General features: G+C 39.1%; 2 protein-coding genes and 2 long non-coding RNA genes across 9 annotated transcripts; 2 read left to right on the plus strand and 2 right to left on the minus strand.

Annotated features, from left to right (window-relative positions):
- The first annotated feature begins 5 nt into the window (after positions 1 to 5).
- LOC126870335 (nudC domain-containing protein 3) lies at positions 6 to 1,566 on the plus strand. 2 transcript variants are annotated; one of them, XM_050627970.1, is made up of 4 exons: positions 6 to 152; positions 229 to 814; positions 1,102 to 1,290; positions 1,371 to 1,566. In XM_050627970.1, the coding sequence occupies exons 1-4, from the start codon at positions 55 to 57 to the stop codon at positions 1,461 to 1,463; spliced, it is 966 nt and encodes a 321-aa protein (XP_050483927.1). In that variant the 5' UTR covers positions 6 to 54; the 3' UTR covers positions 1,464 to 1,566. The 2 variants fall into 2 exon arrangements, with proteins under 2 accessions (XP_050483927.1, XP_050484014.1); XM_050628057.1 differs by having other exon boundaries at positions 10 to 152; positions 234 to 814.
- A 603-nt stretch (positions 1,567 to 2,169) lies between these two features.
- Positions 2,170 to 2,583, minus strand: LOC126872165 (uncharacterized). The gene is made up of 2 exons (XR_007691904.1): positions 2,488 to 2,583; positions 2,170 to 2,417 (listed from the first exon to the last, which is right to left on the minus strand). It is a non-coding gene; the product is annotated as an uncharacterized LOC126872165 (long non-coding RNA).
- On the plus strand, positions 2,488 to 26,606 carry LOC126870680 (uncharacterized). 5 transcript variants are annotated; one of them, XM_050628814.1, is made up of 8 exons: positions 2,680 to 2,921; positions 3,001 to 3,243; positions 15,627 to 15,750; positions 20,619 to 20,729; positions 20,822 to 20,959; positions 21,179 to 21,276; positions 22,218 to 22,383; positions 24,935 to 26,606. In XM_050628814.1, the coding sequence occupies exons 2-8, from the start codon at positions 3,118 to 3,120 to the stop codon at positions 25,036 to 25,038; spliced, it is 867 nt and encodes a 288-aa protein (XP_050484771.1). In that variant the 5' UTR covers positions 2,680 to 2,921; positions 3,001 to 3,117; the 3' UTR covers positions 25,039 to 26,606. The 5 variants fall into 5 exon arrangements, with proteins under 5 accessions (XP_050484928.1, XP_050484696.1, XP_050484841.1 ...); XM_050628971.1 differs by lacking the exons at positions 2,680 to 2,921; positions 3,001 to 3,243 and adding an exon at positions 2,488 to 2,617; XM_050628739.1 differs by lacking the exon at positions 22,218 to 22,383 and adding an exon at positions 21,984 to 22,149 and having other exon boundaries at positions 2,662 to 3,243.
- Positions 3,976 to 26,872, minus strand: LOC126872128 (uncharacterized). The gene is made up of 2 exons (XR_007691865.1): positions 26,650 to 26,872; positions 3,976 to 4,322 (listed from the first exon to the last, which is right to left on the minus strand). It is a non-coding gene; the product is annotated as an uncharacterized LOC126872128 (long non-coding RNA).
- Between the last annotated feature and the right edge of the window lie 101 nt (positions 26,873 to 26,973).

A 26,973-nucleotide genomic window follows, 5' to 3' on the forward strand; every position in this document is an offset into this window, starting at 1 on the left:
AAAAATATCGCTTAAAGAACGTTCTATTACAATAATTTTAAAAAGAACTCCACAATGTGTTCTGTTCATGATCAAGCATTTTTACAAATTTTACAAGAAGAGAGAGACATTACAAATTTTCTAGATGCATTTTTTGGATTTTTGTATAGATGGTAAGTAAACTGTAGTAAAAATATGCATTATTTTTATAATACATAGTCTATCATCTCACATGTAATTTAATTATAGTACAGATTTTTATGTCGAATCGGGACCAGATCAAAAACTTGGATTCCCAACTGGTACAATAGAAAAGCTTGTCTTACATAGTTTTCAAAAATGGAAGAACATCTATAAATTTTCCAGTGGATCGGATCCTCCAGACACACAGGACATTATTATCCAAAATAATGATAAAGACCAAGACGAAACAATGACAATTGAAGAAGATTCCCTTATTCCACAAGTTGATCACGAAGTAGAAATTGAAACATGCAAAGAAAGTATGAATCAACTTGGTCATTTAATTGAGAGAGATAGATCATGTGACAGCTACAATGGTGCAGTAAGGGAAAATTACACTTGGTCACAAACTATCAGTGATATAGATGTGCTTGTAAAACTTCCTAGTTGCATAAGAACAGCAAAAGATTTAAGGGTTCAGCTTGATTCAAAAGAAATCAAAATAGAAGCAAGAACATCAAGAGTCGAACAGAATCAAGAAATAGAGGAATGTCGTTATTTTATATGGTCTACAATTTTCAAAGGAGAATTGCGCTTTAAAATTCGAAAAGATGAATCAATGTGGAGTATAGTACCTGGACAATATATTAGCGTTAGTCAATATATCTTAATAAATAGCATAATAGAACTTCATTTATCTGAACGAAACCTTATTTAATGTCTGATTAACTGAATTTTTACTTGTTGAACTTTGAATCTGTATGTGAATTCTTGTTATGTGAGAGAAAAATAACAGGTAGTTAGCGAGCTCCTATTATATGAACTACAATTATTATACTGTTTGCTCTCCAACAAGTTTAGATAAATGGAGTTCTACTGTATCTCAAATATGTGTACATATGTATATAAGTTGCACGTTATAATTTTTGTTTCACTTAGATTCATTTTGAAAAAGCTTCTGAGCGATGGTGGGAAGCATTGATAATCGGTGAACCAAAAATTGATTTGAGTAAAATAGATTGTTCAAGAAATTTAGATGAAATGGGATCAGAAGAACAGATGAAAGTTCAAGAGTTGATGTGGAATCATCAACAAAAGCTTATGGGTAAACCAACTTCTGAACAGATTGTAAGCACATATAAAAAGTTAATATTAATTTATCATTTAAGTAATAACAATTTTTTTAGTATACAAATTTTTGTTTGTAGAAAATGGAAAGGGTATTGAGAAAAGCGTGGGATGCAGAAGGATCTCCCTTCGAGGGTTCCCCATATGATCCTTCATTAATGAACTTCAATTGATGCTCGTAGTGTACTTTTTTATTTTATTAATTGTTATAAAATAATAAATAAAATTGTACATTAAGATAAGGAATTCTGTAAATATACGATCGTTTTTATTCAATTATAGTTGTATATCAAACACCTCACATTATGGATAAAAATTTGATTATTAACAATTGTTTGCTAAAATACGTTCGATATATTTGAACTGATACACGAAAAAAAACATGTATTCTACAATAAAGGAATAAATATATTTGTCCATGTTTTTAAAATTCAGAAAAGCCATTGGGAGTGACATGTTATTATCCGCGAAGTAGTTTCTGATATGTCTACATCTATGCTTTTATGAACTCGCAAATACGCAGATGTCTCTCACATTTATTTTTACTACCTCTTCACGGATATCTACGGATATCCATTACACATTAATCGGAAACCAAAATTAATCAATATGATAAAAAATGAATATTGCGATATCAAGGTTGCCAATTAAAATGACAAGAGACAAGGGATTCGCGATTTCTTCATAGAATGCAAGGAATTCCACGCTTTTCCCTGACGTTTGCATCGACTTTATCTCACCGTGGTGAGATTGTTTAGTAAAGGAACAAGAAAGGAATGCTTTATGAAAGCAGACAGATAGCTACAGCGAAACTGTTCTCATTTTCTTGAATTCTTTCGACTCTCGTGCATTCGTAGCTGCAGCATTCATCGATCTCGCTGCTTGTTGAAATATCATATTTAATATAAACATACTTTATTATAAATATCAATTTTTAAGTGTCACAATAAACTCAATGTCGACACTTTTAATTAGTCACTAATTTCGTCTAATATTCGACAGAATATTTTATGATGTTAATCATTTGGTAGCATTATAGAGCACAAAGAAATTGGTGTTTGCAGGCATCGAAATCTCCATGAAAACTCCGAGAGAGAAACACGTTCCTCTTGGTCGATGCAATAAAGCTAGAAAACGCGTCGAATCGTTAGAATGTACTTGACGATAAAAAAAATTTACTTGCGGGTATCCACCCACTGCTGTTTTATTATCCCGAAAAGGTAGCGGAAGACAAGTCCCTTGAGTCCGAAGGAAAACGGTTCGAAGGCGAAGCGAAGATATCGTGGAAGAACGCTGCGCGTTGAGCACCGCTGAAGGTAAAACACAGGTAATATACCTGCCTGGGGCTACATCCATCCCCACCCGGTCCGGTTCTCTCTCCTTGGTCGGCTCTCAGCTTTTCTCCAAGCTGAGTCGAGCCGTTAGTGTCGTTGTCGTAGGAGAGAATGGTAGTAATGTGTATCGCGGAGTATCGTGCAACCTGAAGGACGTCGTCATCGTTGATCGCCGAGTACCGATCCTCTTCTTCTTCCTCGTATCCTCTTCGTGTATTACATCAGGCATTCCTTACAATCGAATTCGGCCATCGAATCAAAAGCTATCTCACCTCCTGGACCAATTCGTTCTGAACGGTTCGTGACCTGTTTCGTGATTCACTTTTTCACGGATGCTCGACAGTCTCGAGGACGACGACGATTACCTGTTGCTCAGTATTTTAGCTCGCTGTGGTGCCGTGTGAGGTGAACATAACACTAACCAGAGTGGAATCTAGTAGGAAAATCGACGGAAAATAGAGAAGAAAAAGAAGAAGAAGAAGAGGATACCAAGATGCCCTGTTCCGCGGTGACGCTGTCCCTCGCGACCATAACCGGTATCATTGCCACTGGTCTTCTGGCGATCGCCTTTTCTACGGATAACTGGCTCTACACCGAGGTCAAGCGTGCCCAAATCCAGGTTCGAATTCGTTCTTTCTAAGTATTTTTTCTATGACGCAGTCGCGAGTTCTTTTATGAACAAAAAATTTAGGATGCCACGTCGTGCTCATTTCTATCTTACATGTTCTATGGATAACCCTGTTTCTTCCCTATAACCGAATATCGTAATCGGACATCATTTGTAGTTGATACATCTTCGTTCCCTCTTTTTCTTTTTACTAACAGTAATTTGTGCGAAAATGTTCGTTGCTTGATCCATTCCGACGTGACTGTTTCGATATCTCGCTCTTTCGCAGATGATTTTTGCGGTCCCGTATGTAGGATACGATTCTCGAACGGCGAACGTGAGAACAGCGTTACATTCTGGGAATGCTTCACGATATTTTCATAGCAGAAATACTGGTTTCCTTGTATCGTTCATTGTATCATCCCGGATGCAGTCAACATTGCCCGTAGCGAATTTTCATAAATTCCAACGTGGAACGTCCTCCTGGAGAATCATCGATGACATCTTATACTCTCGAATTTTTAGCATCGGAAGAGATGTTAGAAATGCACTGTTGATTCTCAGTAATAAAGAAACATAGTTCTTGAAACGCGATCTAATTTATAATACGTTACATAGAAGAATTACGGTAAACGTGTTTGAAAGTTCGTTCATTGCATGGTTAGTGTTCCGTTGTTCGCATATTTTGTAATTCCTCTGGTTCCTCAGAAAAAGAAAAAACACAGATTACCGCTTCCGACTCGATGAAATTTTATAAACGTTTAATTCCTCTTCCAAAATATTTGACAAACTTGTTCACGATGGCAATACTATGATCACGAAAATACGAAGAAATGATTTCGTTGTTCGTGAAGCAAGACCGGAAGTGGAATCTCCTCGGTTTCCGTCGTCCTTGTCACAGGTGAATGTTCGGGTGGAAGGTCAAGTTCATCCTGGAGGGCGTTGAGTGGTTGTCGAGTGGAAGAAATTCTCACGAAGCTTTCGTGAAATATTCCACGGGAAGCCGTATTACATTTATAGCGAACGATACCGTTCTTCCATGCAACTCGCTTCGACGTGAACTCCATTAAAGTCACGATCCCCTCAAGATCCTGGAAAGTGTTACTTTTTATATGTATTTCCAGTTCAACAGTCGGTTAACGAACGGTTCGATGATGAATAATACGAGGAATTCTGTTTCCTCTTTCTTTAGCTTCAATCATCTACGCGCGAAGTAACAAAAAGATTTCAAGAATCGTTTTCTTCATTTGTCACGTTACATGTTAACGTCCAAGCAAACGATTCTATGGATTCTATGATTGCTTAACTTTCAATCTTCCGCGACATATAGCGATTTCAGTGTCACGGAATTCCAACTGACGGTATTAATAGAATGTTAGACGGTGTTAATAGAAGATACGTCAAAGGAACATAGTTTCGCATCGCGTGTTGTATATACTTACTACAGTAGTGGCAGAAAGTATCCGTGCATGCACCCCTATTCTCTGATGAAACGTTTATTATCATGTTCTACATTTCATTGTCATGGTTTTAGAATTTTCGTTGCGAAATCAATGTACTACCATATGGTACGAAATTTAATATACTCGAATCTAATTAGTTAGAATGTAAATGTTATACTAAGCACAATGGCGTGCAAGTAGTTTTTGTAGCCACCGTATACCCAAATTGACTATGATAAAACTCTGTAAATGACAAACTCTACGATAAACTTTGTAAAATCTAAAAAGTACCAACCGCGTTCGTCGTAAACGGAAACGCTCTTTAGAGTAACCTTCTAGCAGAAACCAGTTAGTTATTAAACCAGAATTGTTCCCATAGTGTTGGAACAGTCTTGTTTAGAATGGAAAAATTATGAGGTTTTCATGTCACGGTTGGATCGATTGCGATCGCTCGAGCAATTCGATTTTGGCCACTCGTGTTTCTAGTTCGCAGCGTGTTTCGAACGATCGACATTCCGGACCGCGCCCATTTTCAGCGCTTGTCGTCGTTGGCTCGACAAGTTTTGCGTTTAGCCGTATCGGAAAGCACGCAGCGGAGCGGCGCAATCGTATGCACTCTCCTTTATGGGAATCGGCCGCGGATCGTGCCGAGACACGGGCATTTTTCTCTTAAACGTACGCCGCGATTTCGTTCACGCGCAGCTTTCTTTCGACACTTTATTTGGTAGCTAGCGTTCAAAGAAAAAATGAATTAGTCGACTTTGTAAATCTTCTTCAGAAGCTTTCTTGCTGATTCAGCGATCATCGAGAGTTACTCGGTGGATGATGTGTTATTAATGATAAATTCTACCGAGAAATGCCACGAGACCGAGTCTTGTTTGAGTTTGAACTCTACTGGCACTGCCACCATAAAAATGTTCAGAGTGACAGCATATTAAAGGGAAAAGCGTTAACGAATACGATTGATGGGAGGTCAGTGTCTTCGATAGGATTAGAACTTTCTTAAAGTTTGTCTATATATCTATCCTTTATTTACTTGTTGGAATTGGAGTAAGATTGACTCGTTGGAACACAGAGAGTTGTCTTTGTGCCAACTTCCTTTCATCGGTTTGCATTAATTATAGACTTCAATCCTGAACAGAGACTGGTCCATCAAAAGAAAAAAGAAATCGAACCAGTCGCGAATCGTTGCTTTATAAGAATCAGTTTACCGAGCCGTGAAGAAGAGACTCACGGTCAAAAGACATCAATCGACACAAATATCCTCGTAATTTAGCACAGAGAGACAGAGGAAACGCATACTCATTCTTGGACAACGTCCAAGAAGAAAAACTTGTCGCGATTTATCATTATGACACGAGGGATTTCTCAAATAGTCCATTCATTCGCAATCCCGCTGTTCTTAATTCAGGCTTCGTACTCACGGCGTTGCGATTCATAATTTCATCTAATCTACGATTTTATTTGCCATTTCCTCGCGACATTTGTCAATGATCAAGATATACCTATTCGCAGGGAAGCAATGTTAGATCTCCAAAAAGATATGCAACGCATTGAATGTTATCCATACTTTTCGAAAATGTATGTTAATGTTAGAACTATCAACAAGACAACAAGGAAGTAAAGTGTAATTCATTGCCAGAAAAGACGAAAAATATTTCAAGAAAACACTGGCGAAGTGTCACAAATGGCAGGATGTTTAATAATTCATTTTAACTAGATCTTTCGTAACTTTCGCTGAGTGTCCCGTTGTAGTCAATCGTCTTGATCATTCTGCTAATTCCGGTACTAAATTCGTTCCGTAATTTAATCGCAAAGTCGGTTCTAGGCGAACGATCGTCGGGGTATCATTGCAGTTTCCTCACGGAACGGTCGATCGTGATCGATAGAGAGACGGCATGACGTACCAAGCTCTGTTATTTTTGCCAGCGTTTTAAGCGCGTTTACCTTGGCTATCGCAGTCGATGAGCACGCATTAGAATAAAAATGTTGGTTTGTTCCCCCGTCACCGTCTACCAGGTAGATCGGTATATACAGTTATGCTATTTGTACCATCTCCCCCTGAATGGTGCAAATGATTACGGCCTTCCGATCGTGCAACGTCGACTGCCATTAATTTCCAACATCGGCAAATTACGCTGCCATGAGCTATGGAGAGCCTCTTTTCCCGAGAACTTATTTGGCCGAGGAATCCCGTCGACCTTTGTGCTCGTTTCCCTTTCGCGATGTTCCATGCTTTTCGCCTCTCTCATTCGGCAGATCTTTGGTCGAGATCAATTTAGCGTGGCCTCAGACAGTCATCTTCTAGCGTTAACACGAGAAAGACGTAGAGACTTCTGTTCTGCTTTTGGCGTCGTGGAATAAGAAGATTAATCGATGTTGCGCTGACCGTAGGAAAGTGAATATCGATGGATATGATTATATTCTCTAACCTGTTGAATTGCCACTCGAATTGCCAATTTGCCCTAGATATGTTTTTAAATGACGTACAGTATCATTTGCTAAAAATAACTTTTACGGGATTTCCTTAATGAAGACTGGCTCGTAATGAGCATGAGCAATTATCGCAAACATGAAGTAACCGAGTTCGAAGGCCAATATCTGGTAATATCTTGTTTCCTCTTCGTATTGGTTTCTACTTGTTTTAACAGGAAACCAGCTGGCAATGCACGTGTTGCACACAAAGCAGAGCTTACTCGCAAACTGTTTTCGTTTCTGGGATCAGACAAAGCCGACTACGAACGTGACTTTGTATCGGTCGATTCACATTGAACCACGTGCTATAATAAAATTTAATCACACCTTCCAAACGACACGAACTAAACAAGTCAATGTCGAAACTTTTATGCCGAGCTATTGTTCGAATTGCATGAGCCGTTTAACGCAAAAAGCGGTGTAAATAAAAATGTTGATTATTGGATAATGTGGGGTAAAGTAAAAATTCTGCGAGAGATCGAGTTGACGATTCTCGCTTATTCCGAGATCTATCTACCGAAAAAATAACGAAGATATACTCACACCACTTTTCCACGAAACGGGATGAAGGTTACGCTTTCGAGATGCGTTGTTAAAGGCAAAAAATTGATTTACGCCATTTCTGCATTAAACGGCTCGTATAATGAAGCGCAGTGCGAGAAAAAAATTGATAAAATAATACAGAAGCAGATTTTCTTATAAATAAAATGAGGTCAATTTGAAGGAAATATTCAAGATTCTAAGATATCAGAATTGCCGGGAAGCACGAACGAAGTCACGCATTGTAACCGGATGAAACAAAGGAATCGTACAGAATTCGCACGTCTACGTTTAAAAACCTTGAATCCTGAGAATAAACCTTGCTTTTCGATGGTCCAGTGCTCGTCAACATTCATGTGCTTGTCACGCTCCAGAGCGTCGAATAATGTTTGAAGCTTCTGCGACCAAGTCGTGATCGTAGCGTGACTGGACCGCTAGGGTAACTCCAACTTGATCGATCAAGATGCTAGTCCTTGCACCGGTTTATAGAACTCAATTTCTTTTCTTCCTTGTTTCTCTTCTTCTTCTCTTTTTTTTTTTTTTTTCAAGAAGTTGCCCGAACCGTTTATCGGAGAACATCGACTCGCGATTAATTCATCGTCGCTTTTGTTCCTCATTACTTAACAGTTTAAGTATCATTAATCGATACATGAAACAGGAATTGCCACGTTGCGTGTTGATATATCTATAGCTCGCTGTAACACAAATTTCGCTGTTACGAAACTATAAGACCTCGGGAAAAAACGTGTTGTTCGATTCTTATGTCATCAGCGCGGCGTTTCAATTGCGCGATGAAGATCGCTGTTGGAATTTGTTATCGACGATATTCTGATCGATGTTAATCAGAGTCACTTTTCTTAAATCGAATATCAAAAATCAAACTATCAGATGGACAATTCAAAGACCGCAAGCCGCACCTGTACGTCTGCATTTTGAAATGAACAGCGGCCATTCAATAATAATCAACTGAGCATTGCAAGGATACCAGAGCTATTGCGGGAACGATCGGAATGTCGTTTTCAACAATAAACCTTTACCTCTCTGCGACGTACTTTCGTTGTTGCGCAAACTGCCTGTCTCTGCCGGCTGTAGGGGATAAGACACAGTCTATTAGCCGGTAGTCTCTCGAACGATCTCTGCGTCCATTCATCACCTATTTCTCGTCAGGAAATAATCTGGTGCGTGGGCCAATGTTCGCAAAGTCAATGCATCATTGTTCGAAGGTGGTACGCCACGATTCCGGTCTACGAACGGCATAACGTGAGAACCCGGGCAACGTTACGTTACCGTCGAGCTTCATTGGGTAATCGAAAATCGCGAGCAGCAACAAGAGTTTCATAATCGTTCGCTGAATTCACATTTTATGGCGAATGCTTACGCCGGAAAATCCCTGCTTTATTCTTAACGACGACGATCGATATTTCGATGATTTACGTATTCATCGCTTTTTTAATGTCCGAAAGCGAATCCAACGATCAAGCAACCAGTACGTACCAGTGGCATTAGAAGGCGATGCCGAATAGTAGAGATCATAGTAACGTTGAGAAATATTTTCGCAGGCAAATTACACGGTTGGTGTAGCTAGGCTTTCACAAATTCAACGACAAAGTCGACTGTCAATGTCTATCGCCCTCGGGGGTAATAATGATCGTACTCGCCGAATCGAGAAATAGGCTAATGACAGGAGGATCCCCCGGCGTTGCGCAAGTATGATTGCGACTCGCATAATTCGTACGAACGCATGTGTTTATTACGTCGATGAGCGACCGGTAGAACTGTGGTCGCAAGGTATAATTGCGGTTCCATTGAAGAAATCGTGACATAATCGGAACATCGATTCAGGGCACGAGTTACAAAGGAACAGGTAGTAAGAACGACACGTCCTTGCCTTCGAACGTATACGACGCATTATATTACAATGCAAAGTCGATTCTTCGACCTTCTTCTTCCTTCCTCGCCATATTTCCCTCCTCGCTATAATCCCTCGAGATAAATTCGTCAGGAACGCCTCGCGAAACATTAACGATTTAATCGTTTAATTACTGTTAGGAAAAGTAATCGTAAAAATAAACTGAGAGCGAGCTGCATGAGATTAGAAGCTGCAAGAGATTATAAGAAGAAATTAAAATTTTCTAGGAAAATTAGGAAATTACACACATTTCCGGCCACGTGATTCTCCAACGCGCATAACAGGTGATTACACGAGTGGAATGCTAGAAACAGCTGAGAAATTACATCCCTCGCGTTCCCCTGCTGGGTGCACGGAATTATATTCCCTGAAATAACGGAACCCTTCGTTTTATGTCTCGAATAGTTGGTTGGATGAATTGCTCGAAGCACGAGGGAAACGAATTACGCAAACTTGAAGTAACCGAGAAATATAAACGAAAAATCCATCGTAAACTAGCGTTTCCTGTAAAATCACGTTTCCTATTCGTTTCTTCGAAGGCACTCAATTTTAGTTTTTAGTAAATTTAGTTTTTACGACGATAAAGTTTCGATCGTCTGGATCGAAACGTATCAAATTCTAGGGATGTCTATAGGTGGATAAAATGTAACGTAGCTCGAATAAAGAGACGAAGATGTCGTTCGACAGTAGAAAATTAATGTTATCAAAGCGAAGAGAATTTATCCGTGTATCGGTGGAAACTCGATGGCTGGTTCACCGCGTAACAGTGTTGAAAAATCGAAATGAAAGTTGCTCCATTTGCAAAATCGAAATGTTATTGAAGAACGAGTTTTCACAGTGAGCAGAGCCGCGATGTTCTTTTTTTCTAATCCGGACCGCGATAAGGGGCATTTAATTAATGCGTCGAACCCGCAAGGACATTGAACTCGCAATATCCCCTTTTTGCTTTGGACATGTATATCTTGCGCTACTGGTTGCTGAAAAAGGAGAAGCAAACGCGATTTTTTACCGAGATAGATTTGCTTGCAATAACAACGAATAATTTATACTTTGACGAGGAGAACGTTTTTCCATAACGTGTAGAAACAAACGCTTTTTTATTGTAATATTTCCTCTTCCGGTTAAAAGATGATAAAATCCAGAACATTTTTTCTAGCAACTTTGTTGATTCTGGAAAGGCGCCTTTGAGACAAAAAATAAAATGTCGACCGTACCGCCGTGAAAGTTCCTGCATGGTAATAGGGTTGGTTAACAAGACATCGCATAAATGAACCATGTAACAAGCTAATAATGCACTCGATATAATCGTACAATTACCATATATCATTCGCGTTTTTTATCGATCTAGACGGAACAAAGGGAACTTGGTACATTTTCTCCTGTCGCTAGAAACAGGACGTTTTCCGATTTATGTCAAGATCGTATCTAGGGTAGATTTTTTCAGAAAATCCCCGCCAACTATTATCATCCCACGCGCTGACGTGCAGAGGTTACGCGTTGTCGCCCACACAGGCATACTTCGCACTTTATCATTCGCAAGGTTGCCGTAACGTTGGCGAATGTGGCGCATACTTGTCCCTTTAACTGTGATACCGGTGCATAAGTTAGCTCACGATTCTACGGTTGAACTTAACACGTTGCATTTCCGCTTGTCGACGTGTTATACAATTGAAAACCGCTGCATCGAACCGAATAAGCGTAGTTCAATTTTTATTACTCAACGATATCTCTATTTTTCGTTTATTTATGAAATCTTGTATTCCTAGGTTTTCACCTATTTGTTCCGTCAGGTTTTCACCAGGGAATTTTTATAAAGAAATATACTTTCGATACGAGTGAATATAGAGTTGACGCAACGTAGAAGATTGGCCAAGAGATTCACGCAGTACCCTAGACCCCGGTCTTTGCTTCGTTTCCTACGCACAAAAGCTAATTACCTGAGACAACGCAACGTCAAATCCCCATGATCAATCATGCTTGCGGATCCTCTCTCTACTTGAATGATCTCTATTGTCGCGAGGCATCCTCGACTCGTTGAACCTCCCAAAACGAAAGAAAAGTAAAATCTCGACTAATTAACGCACTTTCATCGCGATATTAAGTTTCTCCGCAAAAAAGACAGTTTAATTGCCGCGGGATAGTTGAATCGCGTTCAAACCGAGTCTTGGACGGTTTGCCATCGCGACAATTGGCTCGTGGCGAGCCGAAGATTCTCGTCTAACTCTAACGTCTAACGATCCCCATTGAGCGGCGCGCGTCGGGTCTGCGTTTTCCTTTCTATGTCAAAGAAATCGCCGAGGCTCGACGATGTTCCCGCGCTCGAGGCAAACAGCGCGGCGTGGCGGTGGCGAAACAACGATGTGAAAGCAGATTGGAACGACCTGGACAAGCCTCGATGGGCCTCTACGACTCTTTCTTTTCTTTTTCACGCACGTGACAAACGATTAAGGACCGTGAGTCCGTTATACGTGCCGTTGATTCACGTGTACCTTGCAAGCGCTCGGGATACCTTCGTTCTTCCTCTCTTACCACCGACTATCGGTTGCAACTCGTGCGTGTTCACCTGTTCACTAATTATTGCGGAAAGTCGAATCGTTCCCTGGCGTTCAAAGTCGTTTTCGACGCTGACGATTCTTGGATTCTTGAGAAAGCGGATACTATATTACACTAAAATCTATTGTAGCGTCTATGAAGAACCGTTTATCTTCAGAAATTATCGACCCTATCCGTGACTGACTTTCTTTTTCTTCCAGTGTTTCTCTAATATCGTAGTAATAGGATGATTTGTAAAACAGTAAACCGAGTTTGATAATCTCGTATCTGCAGTCTGCGATAGACACGGGAAAGTAAATGCAGTAGTACCAAGTTTACGTGAGGATCTAATGCAATCTATTTGGTAGCGAGCATAAAAGTGGGCAGAAAAAGAAAGGAAGTCGCGTGATTCATCGTCGGGAAACAGGTTGTGCGATTTTGCTATTTTTACAAGCACTATTTCCATATCATTACAATATATTATGCATTTCCAATCGATCATTCATAATCAGATTTATGAGAATCGGTTCACGAAGACAACCGAATGTAAGAAGAATGAAAAAGTTGCGAAATTAAAGCGATATATCGTCAACAATGCTTATCGCGCCGATCGTGCACTCTCATAGAAAAATGTTGCATGAGGCGTGGATGTTCCTCAAGGTTAAGAAGATTTCGCAACTTGCGAGTATTCGGAATCCGATTACCGCGCCTTATGCTCAAGCATGAACGTGGGATGCGAAATTTCTCAAGTTTCCTCTAGAAACACAGGCTCCCTTGCAGCTTCTGTGCAAACGATTACAGTAGTCGATAGTCCCGATAGTCATGATCTCGCGTAATCACGTCGGAACACGAACGGGAAGCGTCATTTTCAGAGGAAACCCGTTTCTGAATTACGCTCACGAGGAAGTACATACGCTTTGAAATAAGCCAATAGGGGAAAAAACAGGAATGTTGTTCTTTCCTGCGTTCTGCACATGTCCGAAGCAAAGTCTGATAGAGTTAAACTACACCAACATTACTTCACATGATAATTATAGGCTAACAAAATGCACGAATCTACTTGTAATATATGATATTCTTAGCTTAAGGTTGCATTTGCATGGGTTTCGATACAAATTAAGCGACAGAGAAATAAAAGCGATGGTGAAATTAAGAAATTAACGATCGACCAATCAAAAGTTTGAGACAATATATATATATATATATATATATATATATATATATATATATATATATATATATATATATATATATATATATATATATATATATATATATATATATATATATATATAGTATTTGTATAATCAACGTCCTACGATGTTCTTAATAGGTATATTAGTATACCTGATGAAACCTTGAGGAAAAAAGGTTTTGATGTCCGTGAAATGGTGAAAACATGTTGATGGTAGTTTGCCAGGAAATTAGGATTGCTCGAGACACGCATGAGAATCACGCGTAGCGAGCCATCATTATATCGCGGAATAAGTACACGGATCTTAAACGCTTTATGAAAACAAGTGTTTTCTGGTTTCGTGCGATTCACACCGCTCGAAAGATTTCCCGCGCGACCCCGCATGCCTTATTACACTTTCTACGTGATGCTGTATCAGAAAATTGCCAGCGTACTTTCTAAAATGAGCCCGATAGAGATGTCCTGGAAATTACCGTGACGTGGCCCCTATCGATCTCCTTGCAAGGAATTCGTGTAAAACAATGGTGATTTAAATCCTTTTTATGGTTGAGGACGTAGCAATGTTCGCCCGTAATTTCTCGCGTGTCAAAGTTTCGAAGGATTCGGTCATAGTGTTTGATTCTGCAATGATAATATATATTATATTATTCTTTAATTGTATGTTACGTGAACGCGATGTTATCGTTATTTTTTTTTTTTTTTTTTTGCACACACAAGTGTAGAAATTACCGGGGCGCTCGTACTGGTGGGTCTTTAAACAGGTCTTTAAAAAATGTAGCACACTCGTAGCGATGTGGGTACTAGTTATTCACGATAGATTTAAATAGCGTCATTGTCCTGGTTCCGCTACATCCAGTAATCTTCCAAATAACAATCGCGAATAATTAGCACGTTGCTTAAGGATCGATGGATAAAACGAATAATCAAAGTTCGTTGTATAATGATAACTTTGATACGAAAAATATACTTAATATCGTAGAAGAAATATACAATTTGCCTGCGATGCTCATTTTCCTGAACTCTCCGTCACGTATTTCACTCTCTCCTCGACTCTTCCCCAAACACGTTCTCTTAATTAGATTTAAAAGAAACTGGAAGCTAAATTTACTTGCACACTACCTAATTACAACCACTGAACCATCAAGCAACCAGAAATAAAAGTACCGTTCTTTTTCTCACACAATTTGAACAATATGTACGCGAATATACGAAGGCAAATGGAAACGGTGGTAAGAAAGGAAAACTAGAAACTCGTTTCCATGTTGAGGAATAGCTGTAAAAGGATTCTCATACTTGGTCGACGATGCAGAAGAACGGTTCTGCACCGGGCTGTCATAAGATCTAAAATTACATTTAATTTCGAGGGCGGTATGCATGGCGCGCATCCTCGATCGCAAGAAAGTCCGGAACTCGAGCCGACATGGTTGAGTAAACGCGCTCTCTAAGCCTCCTTCTAGGATAACGCACGGCTTCGTTTCTTCAGGAAGTGAACGAATAGATACCTGTGCCTGTCGTTGGAACTGAAAATTTGTAACACGCTTGTGATTTCCTTTCCTTCCGCAATTTCCTCCACGGGACCCGGTTCAGCCTCACCTGGTACACGTAACTTCCGACGAAAATTCATTCCACGCGATAGTCTGCGTGACTCCCGGACTATGAGTACCTGGATCAGGCAATTTTCTAAAGCTTAAGTTTCCCTTTCCGAAACGCGTACCAACGCGATTGTAACTAAAATTTCTTGAAATGAAAGGTCTCGCTTTTTGAATCGACTACGTTTTTAGTAATTCTAGGTAATTTTCTAATTAGATAATGTCCCACTTCCGATCATCGGTTTACTTAGGCACCAGTCGATGAATAGGTCGTTTACCAGCGATAAATTCCTTCCAAGTTGTGAAACGGTGGTTTCACGAGAATCGACCGAGGACGTTTCATGAATAATTTCTGGTAATTTATTCGACCGGACTTTTTCCAATTGTATCGAAAGACGTTTGGCCTCTTCGAATTCACGGGGAATCGCGATTCTTGCTTTCTTACTTTCTAGCGATCATAACATTTCCATAAAGCGACTACAGCCACGTCTAATCTGCATTCGGAAACCAACGACCGTTCACTTTCCGTTGCAGCAATGTTTCCTTGTTCCCTCGCTATCGTTTTCACCGGCTGCCCGATCATTTTCGTCGATTACACTCATTTACGATTCGTTTGTTCGGTGTGATTAACTAATAGAATGACGCGTGTGTGAATACAAAGGGAAGGAATCGTTGGATAGCATGAATCATTCGGACAAATTGTTTTGTTGCAGCAATATGCAGCCAAGCATGCCGAGCAGAGCCACTTGGTGGTGAAAATGAATACAAAGTACTATTACTACACGAGGACGCAGGGTCTCTTCAGGATATGCTATCCCAAAGAAAGGCCACCGACTGGTAAGCATAATTGTAATCGCACTTTCCCGAATATATCGCTATCAAAATGTGTGCAAACGCGTTATCTAAGTGATAGTTTGGCCGGTTGTAAATTGGCACGTACATAGTTTCAAGTGAAAGCCTCGTATCTATCGCGACTCAAGATCAATTTGTTAAAGAATCATCAAAACTAATGTGAAATATTTGTGAAACATACTATACGCGAATTTCATTGCCACTGCACCTGCAAACGTTTCACGTTGATGAAAGTCCCGGTACAATTTGTCTTTCATTGGAATTTCGCTTTCAGAAATTGGCTATTGTTTGGCAAGGTCTCGTATCTCTTGAATACATTGTAATAGTAACGGCAAATTCCGGGAATAAGAAAATATTCGAGAATTTTGGGAAAACCTAGCGCGACTAAAGCTCGAAAGTGACTTTTCACTCTCGCGAGTTCTGGTTCCTATAAAAGATGTCGGCCTTTCAGAGACTTTCTACGTTACGATACCGTAATGTCGCAGGTTATTCGATCCCACGTAATAGGTTAAGAGTTTATAATCTGCCGATTCGGTTGCACGCAGTTCGAGGAGAAAGGAAACGGCTCTCGTGAAATTGCTGATGTGTACGTGATGGTCCAAAGACGTCCCTTTCGAGCTTCTACGAGGTCGCTTGGTCAATATTGACTCGGCTGGTTTCTATCCTGTCTGTTTCTATCGCATGGAGAACGCGTTTCACGGAAATACTATCGATACTGTACATAGTTCTCAGTCACATGCACAATAAGAAGTTGATTAGTCAAATTCTGTAAAAATATGCGAAGCTTTGTTCTTTCGCTTCTTGCATAGCAATGAATGGAAAGTAGGGTAACCGCATTAGGTTTTTGCGAATGACAGGAATTTTTATATTGCAAAGTAATCATGGGTAATTTAATTTTTTTTACGAGTATCTAACTGACTTTAAACATGATATTAGGATCTGGTTCGGACCCAACGATCGTTAGACCATGAAAATTTTAGATTATTTCATTCACAACGAGATCGTTTGCTTCGTGTGAACTTCTTCTGTACGTACTTCTGTGAACGTACTTCTGGATGTCTTTCTACAGCGAAACCAACGCATCTTCGTGATCGTTAGAATTAGATCCACAACTGGACTGTTGCGACCATAATTTCATACCCAGCAGTTATTTTCACTCGATTCTTTTACATATTGATTCGTTCGTTGTAATAAACTATTTAGAAATATCAATCTGCAGTCTCATTAGCAAATGATTTTACTAAAATTTTCGTGATTAAGATGTTAATAGTTTCGTATTTACTATATCGTGTTTAGAAAACGTGTATTTACAAATACAAAATAAAGTAAAGCGTTAGTTAGTTGGAACTGGTGTGAAATTGTTCAGCTCAGTGTGAAATGAAAATTTCACACGGAGAACAATTTCACAGTCGCCTGGTAAATATCAAATGCAAATGCAAATGATCAAAATCTGTCGTGAAAGATACCTGCTTAATTTCACGCGATACATAATATCCGTGAATTACTGCACTACCTTTTCTTCCTTTCAACTTTCTATGGTAATGATGCGTGTTAAAATCGAATCTACCTGCATTCAGTAAGGTACTAAGTATCGATAGTAAATATGTCTCACCTTCGATTGTAACACAGAAGGGTAACAATGTACAGGTGGACCCCAATATTCACCTAGTTAGGAAGCAACACTTGGAAAATAAATTTTCCAAAATTTCAAATTCACATTGAACAATTTTCTTTCCATTCGGCGTGAAATTCTCGTACAATGGCCAATCGCACGAGTTCGACAAATGGAAAGTTCGTTTGCATAATAAAAGAAGCCAGGCCCGTGAAAGGGAGCCAAGAGCAGCAGCTTCGTAACAAAGAGCCGCATTTCCCAGTCTTCACAGCGCATGCAATTAGGATTATCGTTGTTCATATGCAAACAGCAAACAGCGAAAGGGCGAAGTCTTTCTCTGCGACTTTTTCAATGAGAGGAGTTTCGTGACGATTACAGCAGCCTTCGCGATTAACAGTAGCAGCATGGATCGATTGCTACTCAAGATCCCATGTAGCTTCGATAGAGGAAGCATACACAAAAATTCATGGTGATTTAAGAGCGTTGAGACAATGACAAACAGGATTATGCGAGCCACGTAACATCTTATGACTGAATTAACCTGCCGCACCTGGCACTTGCCACCGGCTTACACTTTGCTATTCATAGTTGTGCACTCATATCTATCATAATCAAACTCGGAGATCTGAAATTATACGAGTGACGTACGTTCGAAATTTCATATCCCGTACTTTCCACATAATTCGTTTCTTTATTTTTATGCCTCTGAAGAACTTCCAATGTTTTTCTTAATAGAGTAATAAAGATAAAAGGAACAAAATAACGGAAAGCAAAAATATTAAAACGGTAATGGGACTAGGTGGAACGCCGTCTGATTCGCATGAGTGCCGATAAGCGAATGCCGGAATTTTATATTCTCCCATATTACACGCACACCTTAAACTACTGGCTCTATAAATGACGATAGAAAATTAAGCATTTTAATTCAAAAATCTCAAAGAAAGAAAACAAGGCAGCATTCTAGGCCTTGTTGATGAGATAACCAAAAAAGGTATCGAGAACAATACATAAATCAGATTGCTATAGTAAAGGAACGTAAGGTAGCGTTATAATACAGCATTGTAACTAGCTACTGTTAATTCGCGACGCCTATCAACACTTAGTACGTCCACTCATTCCTCCGGTTGAAGCCTGAATATTCTATGAGTTCATTATTCGAGAAAGGTTCACATTTTCTCACGATGAGAAACGCAGGCATTTTCTAAACTTTGCCGCAGTGTAACGGAGTAATTCCAGTTTGTCCGGAAGTCTCGAGTTTCATGAAGAACCTGTATCCTTTGGAGGAAGAGCGCTACCGGTCGTGGAGAATCAAAGGACTTTCGGTAGAGCTACCATACAAACTGCTATTTTTGATCGTTGTTCGAGGCGATATCGAGTTTTATTATAACCGCGAACGCGCCGAGGAACGAAACGCCAGTGAATAGAAAGTACTGAGAAATTCTCGAGGAATGAGAACAACGATGGATGTTGTTCTCGTCGTTTGAGCGGAAAACAATTCAAACGATCGATACATCACGTGTACTGTCTTATACCGTTCTTCGACCGTACGTTCCTTATCGGTTCAGACGTTCCGTTTGTTTCCGGCGTTCCATTTCCGGTCTCGTATTTGATTCACTTAGCGTACGTGATCATTGTAAGTGCGTAGACCTCGGCGAACAAGAAAAAAGCATTCATTGGAAGAAGTAATTATAATGAAAATGTGTCAGAAATACGTGTTGTAGTTATAATGAGTTAGGTGCAGAATTAAATTGACAGTGTTTAATGCCGTAAAAAAATATTTATCGATATTTCCACGGACAGGAATCGTCCTACAAAATGGGGGTCAGATGCATACGTGGCGACCATCGTCGATACACGCGTGAAAAGTTTGAAGAAGCCGGTCATCGTCCGGTTTCGGCCAAGATTTTTCTTTTATTTGAATATTTTCTGTCTTGCTCGAGGTGACAAATCGTAGTAAGAACGGACAAAAGAAGGGGGGCAGAATGGATGCTACGACGATCGAATATTTCTGAATGACGAGCTGTTATATTAACGCGTATACAGTTAACCAAGAGTCAACGATCTTGGCATGGCGCCTCGTTTAGGCGAAACTAGATTCGAAGAAGGTCGAGGAAACGGTCGTCACCGGCTGAATTTCAAATATTTCAAACGGTATGCACGTTTGCGCGATGCATCCCTCACGCCTCTTAATTGAGCCCTCGAATTACGCGTACACATTATTTCTACATTTCTATCTTCTAATTTTTTTTTTTTTTTTTTTTTTTGAGAATAACTTTCTGAAAAAGGAAGTCTAAAAAATCTGTGAATAATTTTTCAACGTAATTAAATTCGAAAGAATAGAAAATTTCACAGATCTCTACACACCTTCTATATAAGAAAGAAGGAAGAGCAGGTAAAGGATCGAAAAGATCGGTGATTCGCAATTAATGTCATTACACTTTTCTTTGACGTTCCTAGGAAAGACAGGAAACCGTGAAAGCATCGCGATACGAGCGCGACTCTTTCTTTTCACTACGTGAAATGCCTTTCGAAAGTAGTATTTCGTAGATTTGGAATGACCAAAGAGTACCGTTGCCCATGAAAGACAAGATAGAGGTATACTCGAGCCAACCAACTTGAGCATGTGTGTATACACATGCCATGTACATACATTCTTTACAGCCGGTGATAGCGCATTGCATTCTGGGTCACGTGCTTTTCGATACGCGTGTACACGATATGCCAGGGCTGTAACAAAAAAACTCGACACCTTCTAGCTCAAGAATTCCTACGATCGATTCGGATTGATTCGAACAAGCATTCGAATCACCTATCGAGTTACATAGTTGCTCCAAGTAATTAAAAATCACTTTGTTTCTTACAACAGCAACATTTATTCGCTGTTACCTTCTAGATAACCGATTATCAGCACGTGAATATAATATAATCTCGTTTCATGGCGTTTCAACTAGAGATAAATTTCAGTTTGAAAGGTAATAGTTTGCTAACTGGTATTCATATTAGGAGTAGAAGAATTCGGATCCTGTTCATTTTGCAACTAGCCATTAGACACGTGCGTAATTAGAACGTCTCCGAGGCAGATTTCCATGGCCGTCGAATTAATCGGCAACAACCGTGAAACTTCCTTAAACAGGCTGCATCGATTTTTCGCAATTTCCCGCGGATTTCGTAAATTCATCCGTGCACGTGTCAATTAAACGTCGGATTAACATGGTTTCTCTGTCGTGGCTAATTGTTGCAGTTCAAACCTACTTAAGTCCTGTGGAGACACACTGTATGAACATCAATTACTTCATCCCTGACGAAGAAAACCTAACAAGGGGCTTCTCGGACGATGCAATGACTCGACTTCGTACGTAGAACGAATTAAATAAAATATCGATACGGCTTCAATGATATTACCTTAAATTTACATTTTCATCGCTGTACTTTATTGGTTTTCAGACATGGGCAGATCTGTGATAGCTCTGTTTATAGTGGGATTCGTCGCAATCTTTACGGCATTCTGGACGGGAGTGGTAGGCTGCTGGAAGAGGTCACCAGGAAATATCACAGCCACCGCAATCTTGATGTTGCTAGCATGTTAGTGGCTTCGTAAATTCAATGCATAATCTAACCGTTCACTCTATGATTAATGGCAGACCTACGTGTAGATATTTTTCAATTATTAAAATGTCACAATATTTTCTAATCGTTAAATTATCATTAAGTTAAATCAAAAGTCTCAAGAAAGACGATCGCTAGCATTATATTTAAAGAATAGTATTATGTATATTAAATGGTAACTGTTTGACGACACAGGCCTATTAAGTGCTAGCGCCATGGGGCTCTGGCACGGAGTGGAATATTATGAGAAAGAGAAAATCGTCGGAGAAGAGTACTATCAACAATGGAGTAACGTAAGTAACGTTTTTGCTACCCATGAATATATACTTTCGTATAGTCCGACACCGGTTAACACGACAGCTATCGCGCGTGTACACATGTTCAAAGTTTGTTAACATTTATTGACATTTTCACTCGGTACGAATTATCATTTTTCAAACTATCGTCTATGAAAATTAATTACGTAATTGCTCGTGGATTTCCGGAGTCGGTCTCGTGTCCATTAATGTGTGCATCAAGATACGATAAACACTCGCTACCGCAATGGACTTGTGTAATATAGAAAGTACCTTGTTGCTTTCAATATTTACCAAACGAAAATATTTCTATGTTCGTTTCGACGAGATTTAAACAATCCTGATGCAACTTTGCGTTTAAAAACAATCTCTACGATTTACATATTATTCTATTTCCAGCAATTATATCATACAAGTAAGCTGAACCAATTCATATCCAACTTTACCGAATTGCAAACGCAAATCCAAACCAACCAGCTGATAAAAAGATCGATAAAAGGATTCGATAAAAAGATTCACGAACAACTAGATATTGGTTCACTTTGCTGGTTCCAAATAAAAAATTCCTTACAGCCATACTTCACTATTCGAAGCATCGACCCAAACGGCCAGAAGGCACCAAGGATCAGAAAGAGTGGCACCAGAAAAAGGAGAAGGGTTTTCGAAGAAGGAACACGACTGTTTACAAAATAATTTGCCCGCAGGTTTTAAGGGACAACGCAGTGCAGTGGTACGGCTGGTCGTTTTACCTTGCCTGGCTGGGGGTGGCTACGTGTTTAGGCACGATGACGCTATTCCTCATAGCGGCATCCTGCCTCCGGCGGGAGCATGCCCGCGAGCAGGCACAGAACGTTCAATACATCATGCCAGGTGACACGAAAACACTGAAACGACCGTACTAACTTCCCCCATCTTTTTTTTCTGGAATGCGGTTCTAGGTCCTGAAGGACAACTCACTAATCTCGTACGACTGGTCGTACGTGGTCGCTTGGGTCGGCGTCGGTTGGTCGTTGGTCAGCGCGATCTTGTTTAGCGCTGCGGCGATTTGCTTGAGGGGCGAGAGAATGCGCGAGGAGGCGATGAACATGCAGTACCTCATGCCTGGTACATATTTAACACCTTTTGCTTTTGCCACGAATACGACGAGCTCGCACGGACTCCTGTTAAGGTCGAGGAACCCTCGCGTGATTCGCGGTTGCTTCGCACATGTGGCGATTCGGTTGGAAAATTATTTTTTCTTTGAAACGTTTACTAAAGGAAGCCGAGGAATTAATTAATGGAATAGCTTTTTAGCTTGAATATGATGCGTGTTTTAGATTGGAAAAAATGTAAATGCACTACAAAGTGGGAGTGGGAATATGCGACGTGACTATGACAATCACGTTGACTTGCAGTTTTCTTTTCGTATCACGTTCTTTCTTTCTTTTTCCTTCTTTTTCTTTTTTTGTTGTAATCGAATGTGGTGACAGATGTGTTGAAATATTTATAGTTATAAGAAAGGAGTCTGCGCGTGCATCGTGTACCACTAACTTTGATTCATGATTACTGGGTTGACCCCGAAAATGACGTTGCTTGGTTTGAAAGTAACGACAGTCGTTCTACTAACTCGAATCGATTCAGATGATACTAGAAGTTTAACGGAAAAAATAGTTGATGTAGAAGCAATAAATCAAGATTTTACGTAAAGTAGAAATCGCCAGACCATGATGTAAGGGAATTATGGCGCTCGAACGCAACAGAACAAAACAAGAGACTGCCGTGTTAAATTAATTATCTATTACGTGTACGAATAGATACTAAAATTTGATGTGTTATACGAAGAAGAGTTATTTCTTAACATGTACTTGAATAAAAAGAATCGATATACGGTAGACAGAATACTTATATTTAGTTTGGTCGCGATATAAATTAGCAGAGACATTTACGGTTGGTGTGACCGACACTTCTTCAATTTTGTCGATAAAACTATAAATAACATACTACGTGGTATCAAAATCGTCAGAGAGTGGAACAAAGTTAATTGGAATGAAACGTGAAAATCTCGTTAGAAAAACAAGACTGCATCAAACTTTCAAATATGTCTAAATGTTTAATTATCAATTGCTTCTATATCAACAAATACAGCAATATATTTTCAACTCTAAGATGATTACAATAAAATGGTCATAAATCCCATCTTGGAACGTATCACGGAGAAATAAGAATGAGCAAATGATTGCAAGTACAAACATAATGTATAAATGTCAAGTGATTATAGATTTAACAAATGGATCCCTAACTAATCATACTCAGGAAATCAAAGTACTGACAGAGAATGAGACAAATCGTTGCCCGCTTATTTAACATTTTAATCAAATAAATTGACCCCTGTACGAAAATGATATGTTGTACATAAAATACTGATCGACACAAGGTAAAGTTGCTGATTAAAATATAAACCCGTTTATCCTTGGATACCATCAATTGTTAAGCATTCATGCATTGAAAGAACAAGAATACTCGATATTCGTCTTCGTGAAACTCTTACTCGTTCGGCTCACGGTCTGTTTCCACCGCGGATTAAAGCAATTTTGTCATGCTCTGATCCTGAAGAAAACTTTCTAGATGAAACGATCTCCATCGATCACCGATTTAAGCGATTCTTTGTGTTTCATTCTTCGAATCGTTTCAAGTTTTCTTTTCACTATAAAAAGCAATATCACTGAGAGTCATCGCTTAGAAGCTATTCATAAACTGCATATTAAAAAGACATTTCGTTGAACCGGTTGTTAATCCTAGTTCTGTTTACGACCAGGATATTTGCGTTAACCTTGTAATTTTCTTGATAAAAATCCTAAAAACCGGAAGAAAAGCTACGTAAAGCTACGAGCTATCCATAAGTGTGTTTTAAGTAGCCCCTTGGAAAGCGACACACTTGCCTAATTTTACGCTCGATCCTCTGACGCCTGCTGCTGTCCGAAGATTTCCGCGTTTGCGTATTCATCGGCGTGGACAGTCACCTCGGAATGTAATTTAATTCACGTCCACTATCGCGAAAACGAATAATCAAAAGTACGCCTCGTCTCACGAAACAGAATCAACGTCATTTCTCGATCGATCGTCTCCAACATCCACGGAATACAAATCGTATCTATTTTATCTCATCTTGTTGTCAAGTCGAATAATCGATAATAATATTCGTATCAGAAGAAAGTGCAAATTCGTCTGTTAAGGAATCGAGTTCTTAAATCAATCGGAAATGGCATCGTCCAGCCCCGTTTTACCCTCTCATAATAAACGAAAACTGCCAATATAATACCGATTGAAACATTGAAGCGTGGTTCTTAGCATGTTGCTATCTTTCTCTGTTAAGCGATTCAAATCTTTCGGTAACAGTGTCTTTTGCATGCAATCAGGAAAGACTACGTTTTATTCGCGTTTATAACTTCATATGCATCAGAAGGATCAATTAAAATTGAAGGATCTTAACACTTTCATCTATCGATAGCTCAAAACTGATCCTAAAATGAGACACCTTGTATATTTATCTCTTTAAATTATAGATTTGCGATTTTCAATGACGATATATTCTTGATGGAAGAATGATTATCCGCAGCTAAGAACCACTTCCTGTACGAGAAACGAAACTAATATTTTATTTTTTTCATGGTTTTAGTATATCCTCAAAAGCAACAGTACGCTTATGCAGGCTACCCAGCACCGGCAGCATATCCAGGACCTTACTATCATGGATCACAGTATGGGCCGTACAACTACTGAAGAAATTCCGTGTCATCTCTATCAACAGGGGAAAGAAAGAGTCTAGAGCGCGGAGCGTGAAACGTGCTCGTAGTGAACCTAAATGTAACCTGGCAAGCGATGATTCCCAAAGGGAATGATAAAAAAAAAAAAAAAAAAGAAAAACGAAACGAACGAGACAAAAAACGAAGACTCCGAGAGGTCGATCGTAAATCCCAAACCGAGCCTGCGCGAGGAGAAAAATAAAAAGCAAAGAAGGACGACCTTGGGTCCCGCCCTAGGTATAATTTATCATTTGTTTTAAACGATACGTTACGGACGTTCTGGTGCACACCTGCGGGTCCCACGATCTCCGATCTCCGTTTTCTCTTTCGGCAGGTGTCCGTTTGGAACATGATCGCTCGCACGGGAATCAGTTTGACTCGCGAGAGAGACAGTTGCTCAAAAACAATCCGCGTACTTACTTAGAACTGGGATGACCCTATATGCAATAATACTTCTTTTTTCTTTCTCAAATCTAACATTCTTTACTGCATTACTCTTCGTACGTGCTGATCGTGCTAGGACAATAATAATAGTAATGGTAATAGTAACAATAATGAGAAGAGATATGAGCGTGGGAGAGACATACGTAACATAAGTGTTGGTCATTGATTACAAGTTTGATTGGCTACATGATCTTTCTCAGGTGAATGAGGAACGGCATATCGTTCAACATTTATCTCGCAATATCGTGACGTCGAATTTCTAAAAGTACCGTACGACTGATGAGGTTAACCGTCAATCCTTATAGTGCCTTTATTTTCAATTACCTTTCATTCTTACTGTAAACCGACAGTATGGAACATTATCATCACCGACAGTATCGTCGAACGCTTCGTTACCTTTGTTCCAGTTCAGGCGAGAAATTTATTAATTGTAGGAAGGATATTCGACGATATATAGTTAAATGAAGCAGAAACTACATTGTTCCTTTAAAGTGAAACAGTGTAAACTCGGCTTTAGAGTTAGCAAATCGAGTGGAGGGGCGAATACGTCAAACAAATATTGTGCAAAATTTTTGTTTATTTATGTCGGCGAAAGAAAAATTCGACAACATGGTGCGAGAGAAATATCCGTTAGTCAAATCGATATAAATGGCAGAAAGCGTAAAATGGGTGCATCGTATCATTCATAGATATCACATTTCATAATAATGATTTGCCTCATCAACTCACTAGACTTTTTAATGTGTAGATTCCCTCTTTTTTATAACGACATATAAGATTTCTTGTTGCGGTATCGTTACGTAAGGTATTAAGAAGTAAAAAATATTTCAATTACTTTATACATGCATATTTTTTGAGTAAATAAATTAAATCAGATTTATACCAATTATAACTTCTTTCAATTGTTACAATTATATTATAAAAGCTAGACGAATGTAGAAAGAAATTAAATTATACATATACATAAAATATACATAACTGTTTGTTTATGTACATTCAAAATCGGACATTTTATTGTACTCAGAAATAAATATTATTAAAAATCCTAACCCTTTATGTATTATAAAAGGTGCAACGTATCATTAAAAGTTATTTAATATATTTGATACGTTATAAACACGTATGAATAATTTTTTTTACTTACCCATGAAATTCCGGCTTAATTTTTCTGTTCCTCTTTTTATTAAAAACGTGACGTTATCCACAGAATCAAACCGGTTTGAAAACACATTATATCTTTAAGGCATGCATATTTTAAAAATTCAAACTGTAAAACTAAAACCGTAAATAAATTTCACCACAAGTCTAATTTACTGTAATACACAACGTACAAAAAAATACTCAATAGATAACATTTAGTTTAACATTTATGACGTTTTACATCGTGTATTTATAAAAATTCAAAAAATACGGAAAGAGATTTAGCCGATATGTATACATATGCATTCTATTTGACACAGTTAACCAA

Source organism: Bombus huntii, chromosome 1, assembly GCF_024542735.1.
Source record: "Bombus huntii isolate Logan2020A chromosome 1, iyBomHunt1.1, whole genome shotgun sequence".
In the NCBI taxonomy this organism is placed as follows: Eukaryota; Metazoa; Arthropoda; class Insecta; order Hymenoptera; family Apidae; genus Bombus; species Bombus huntii.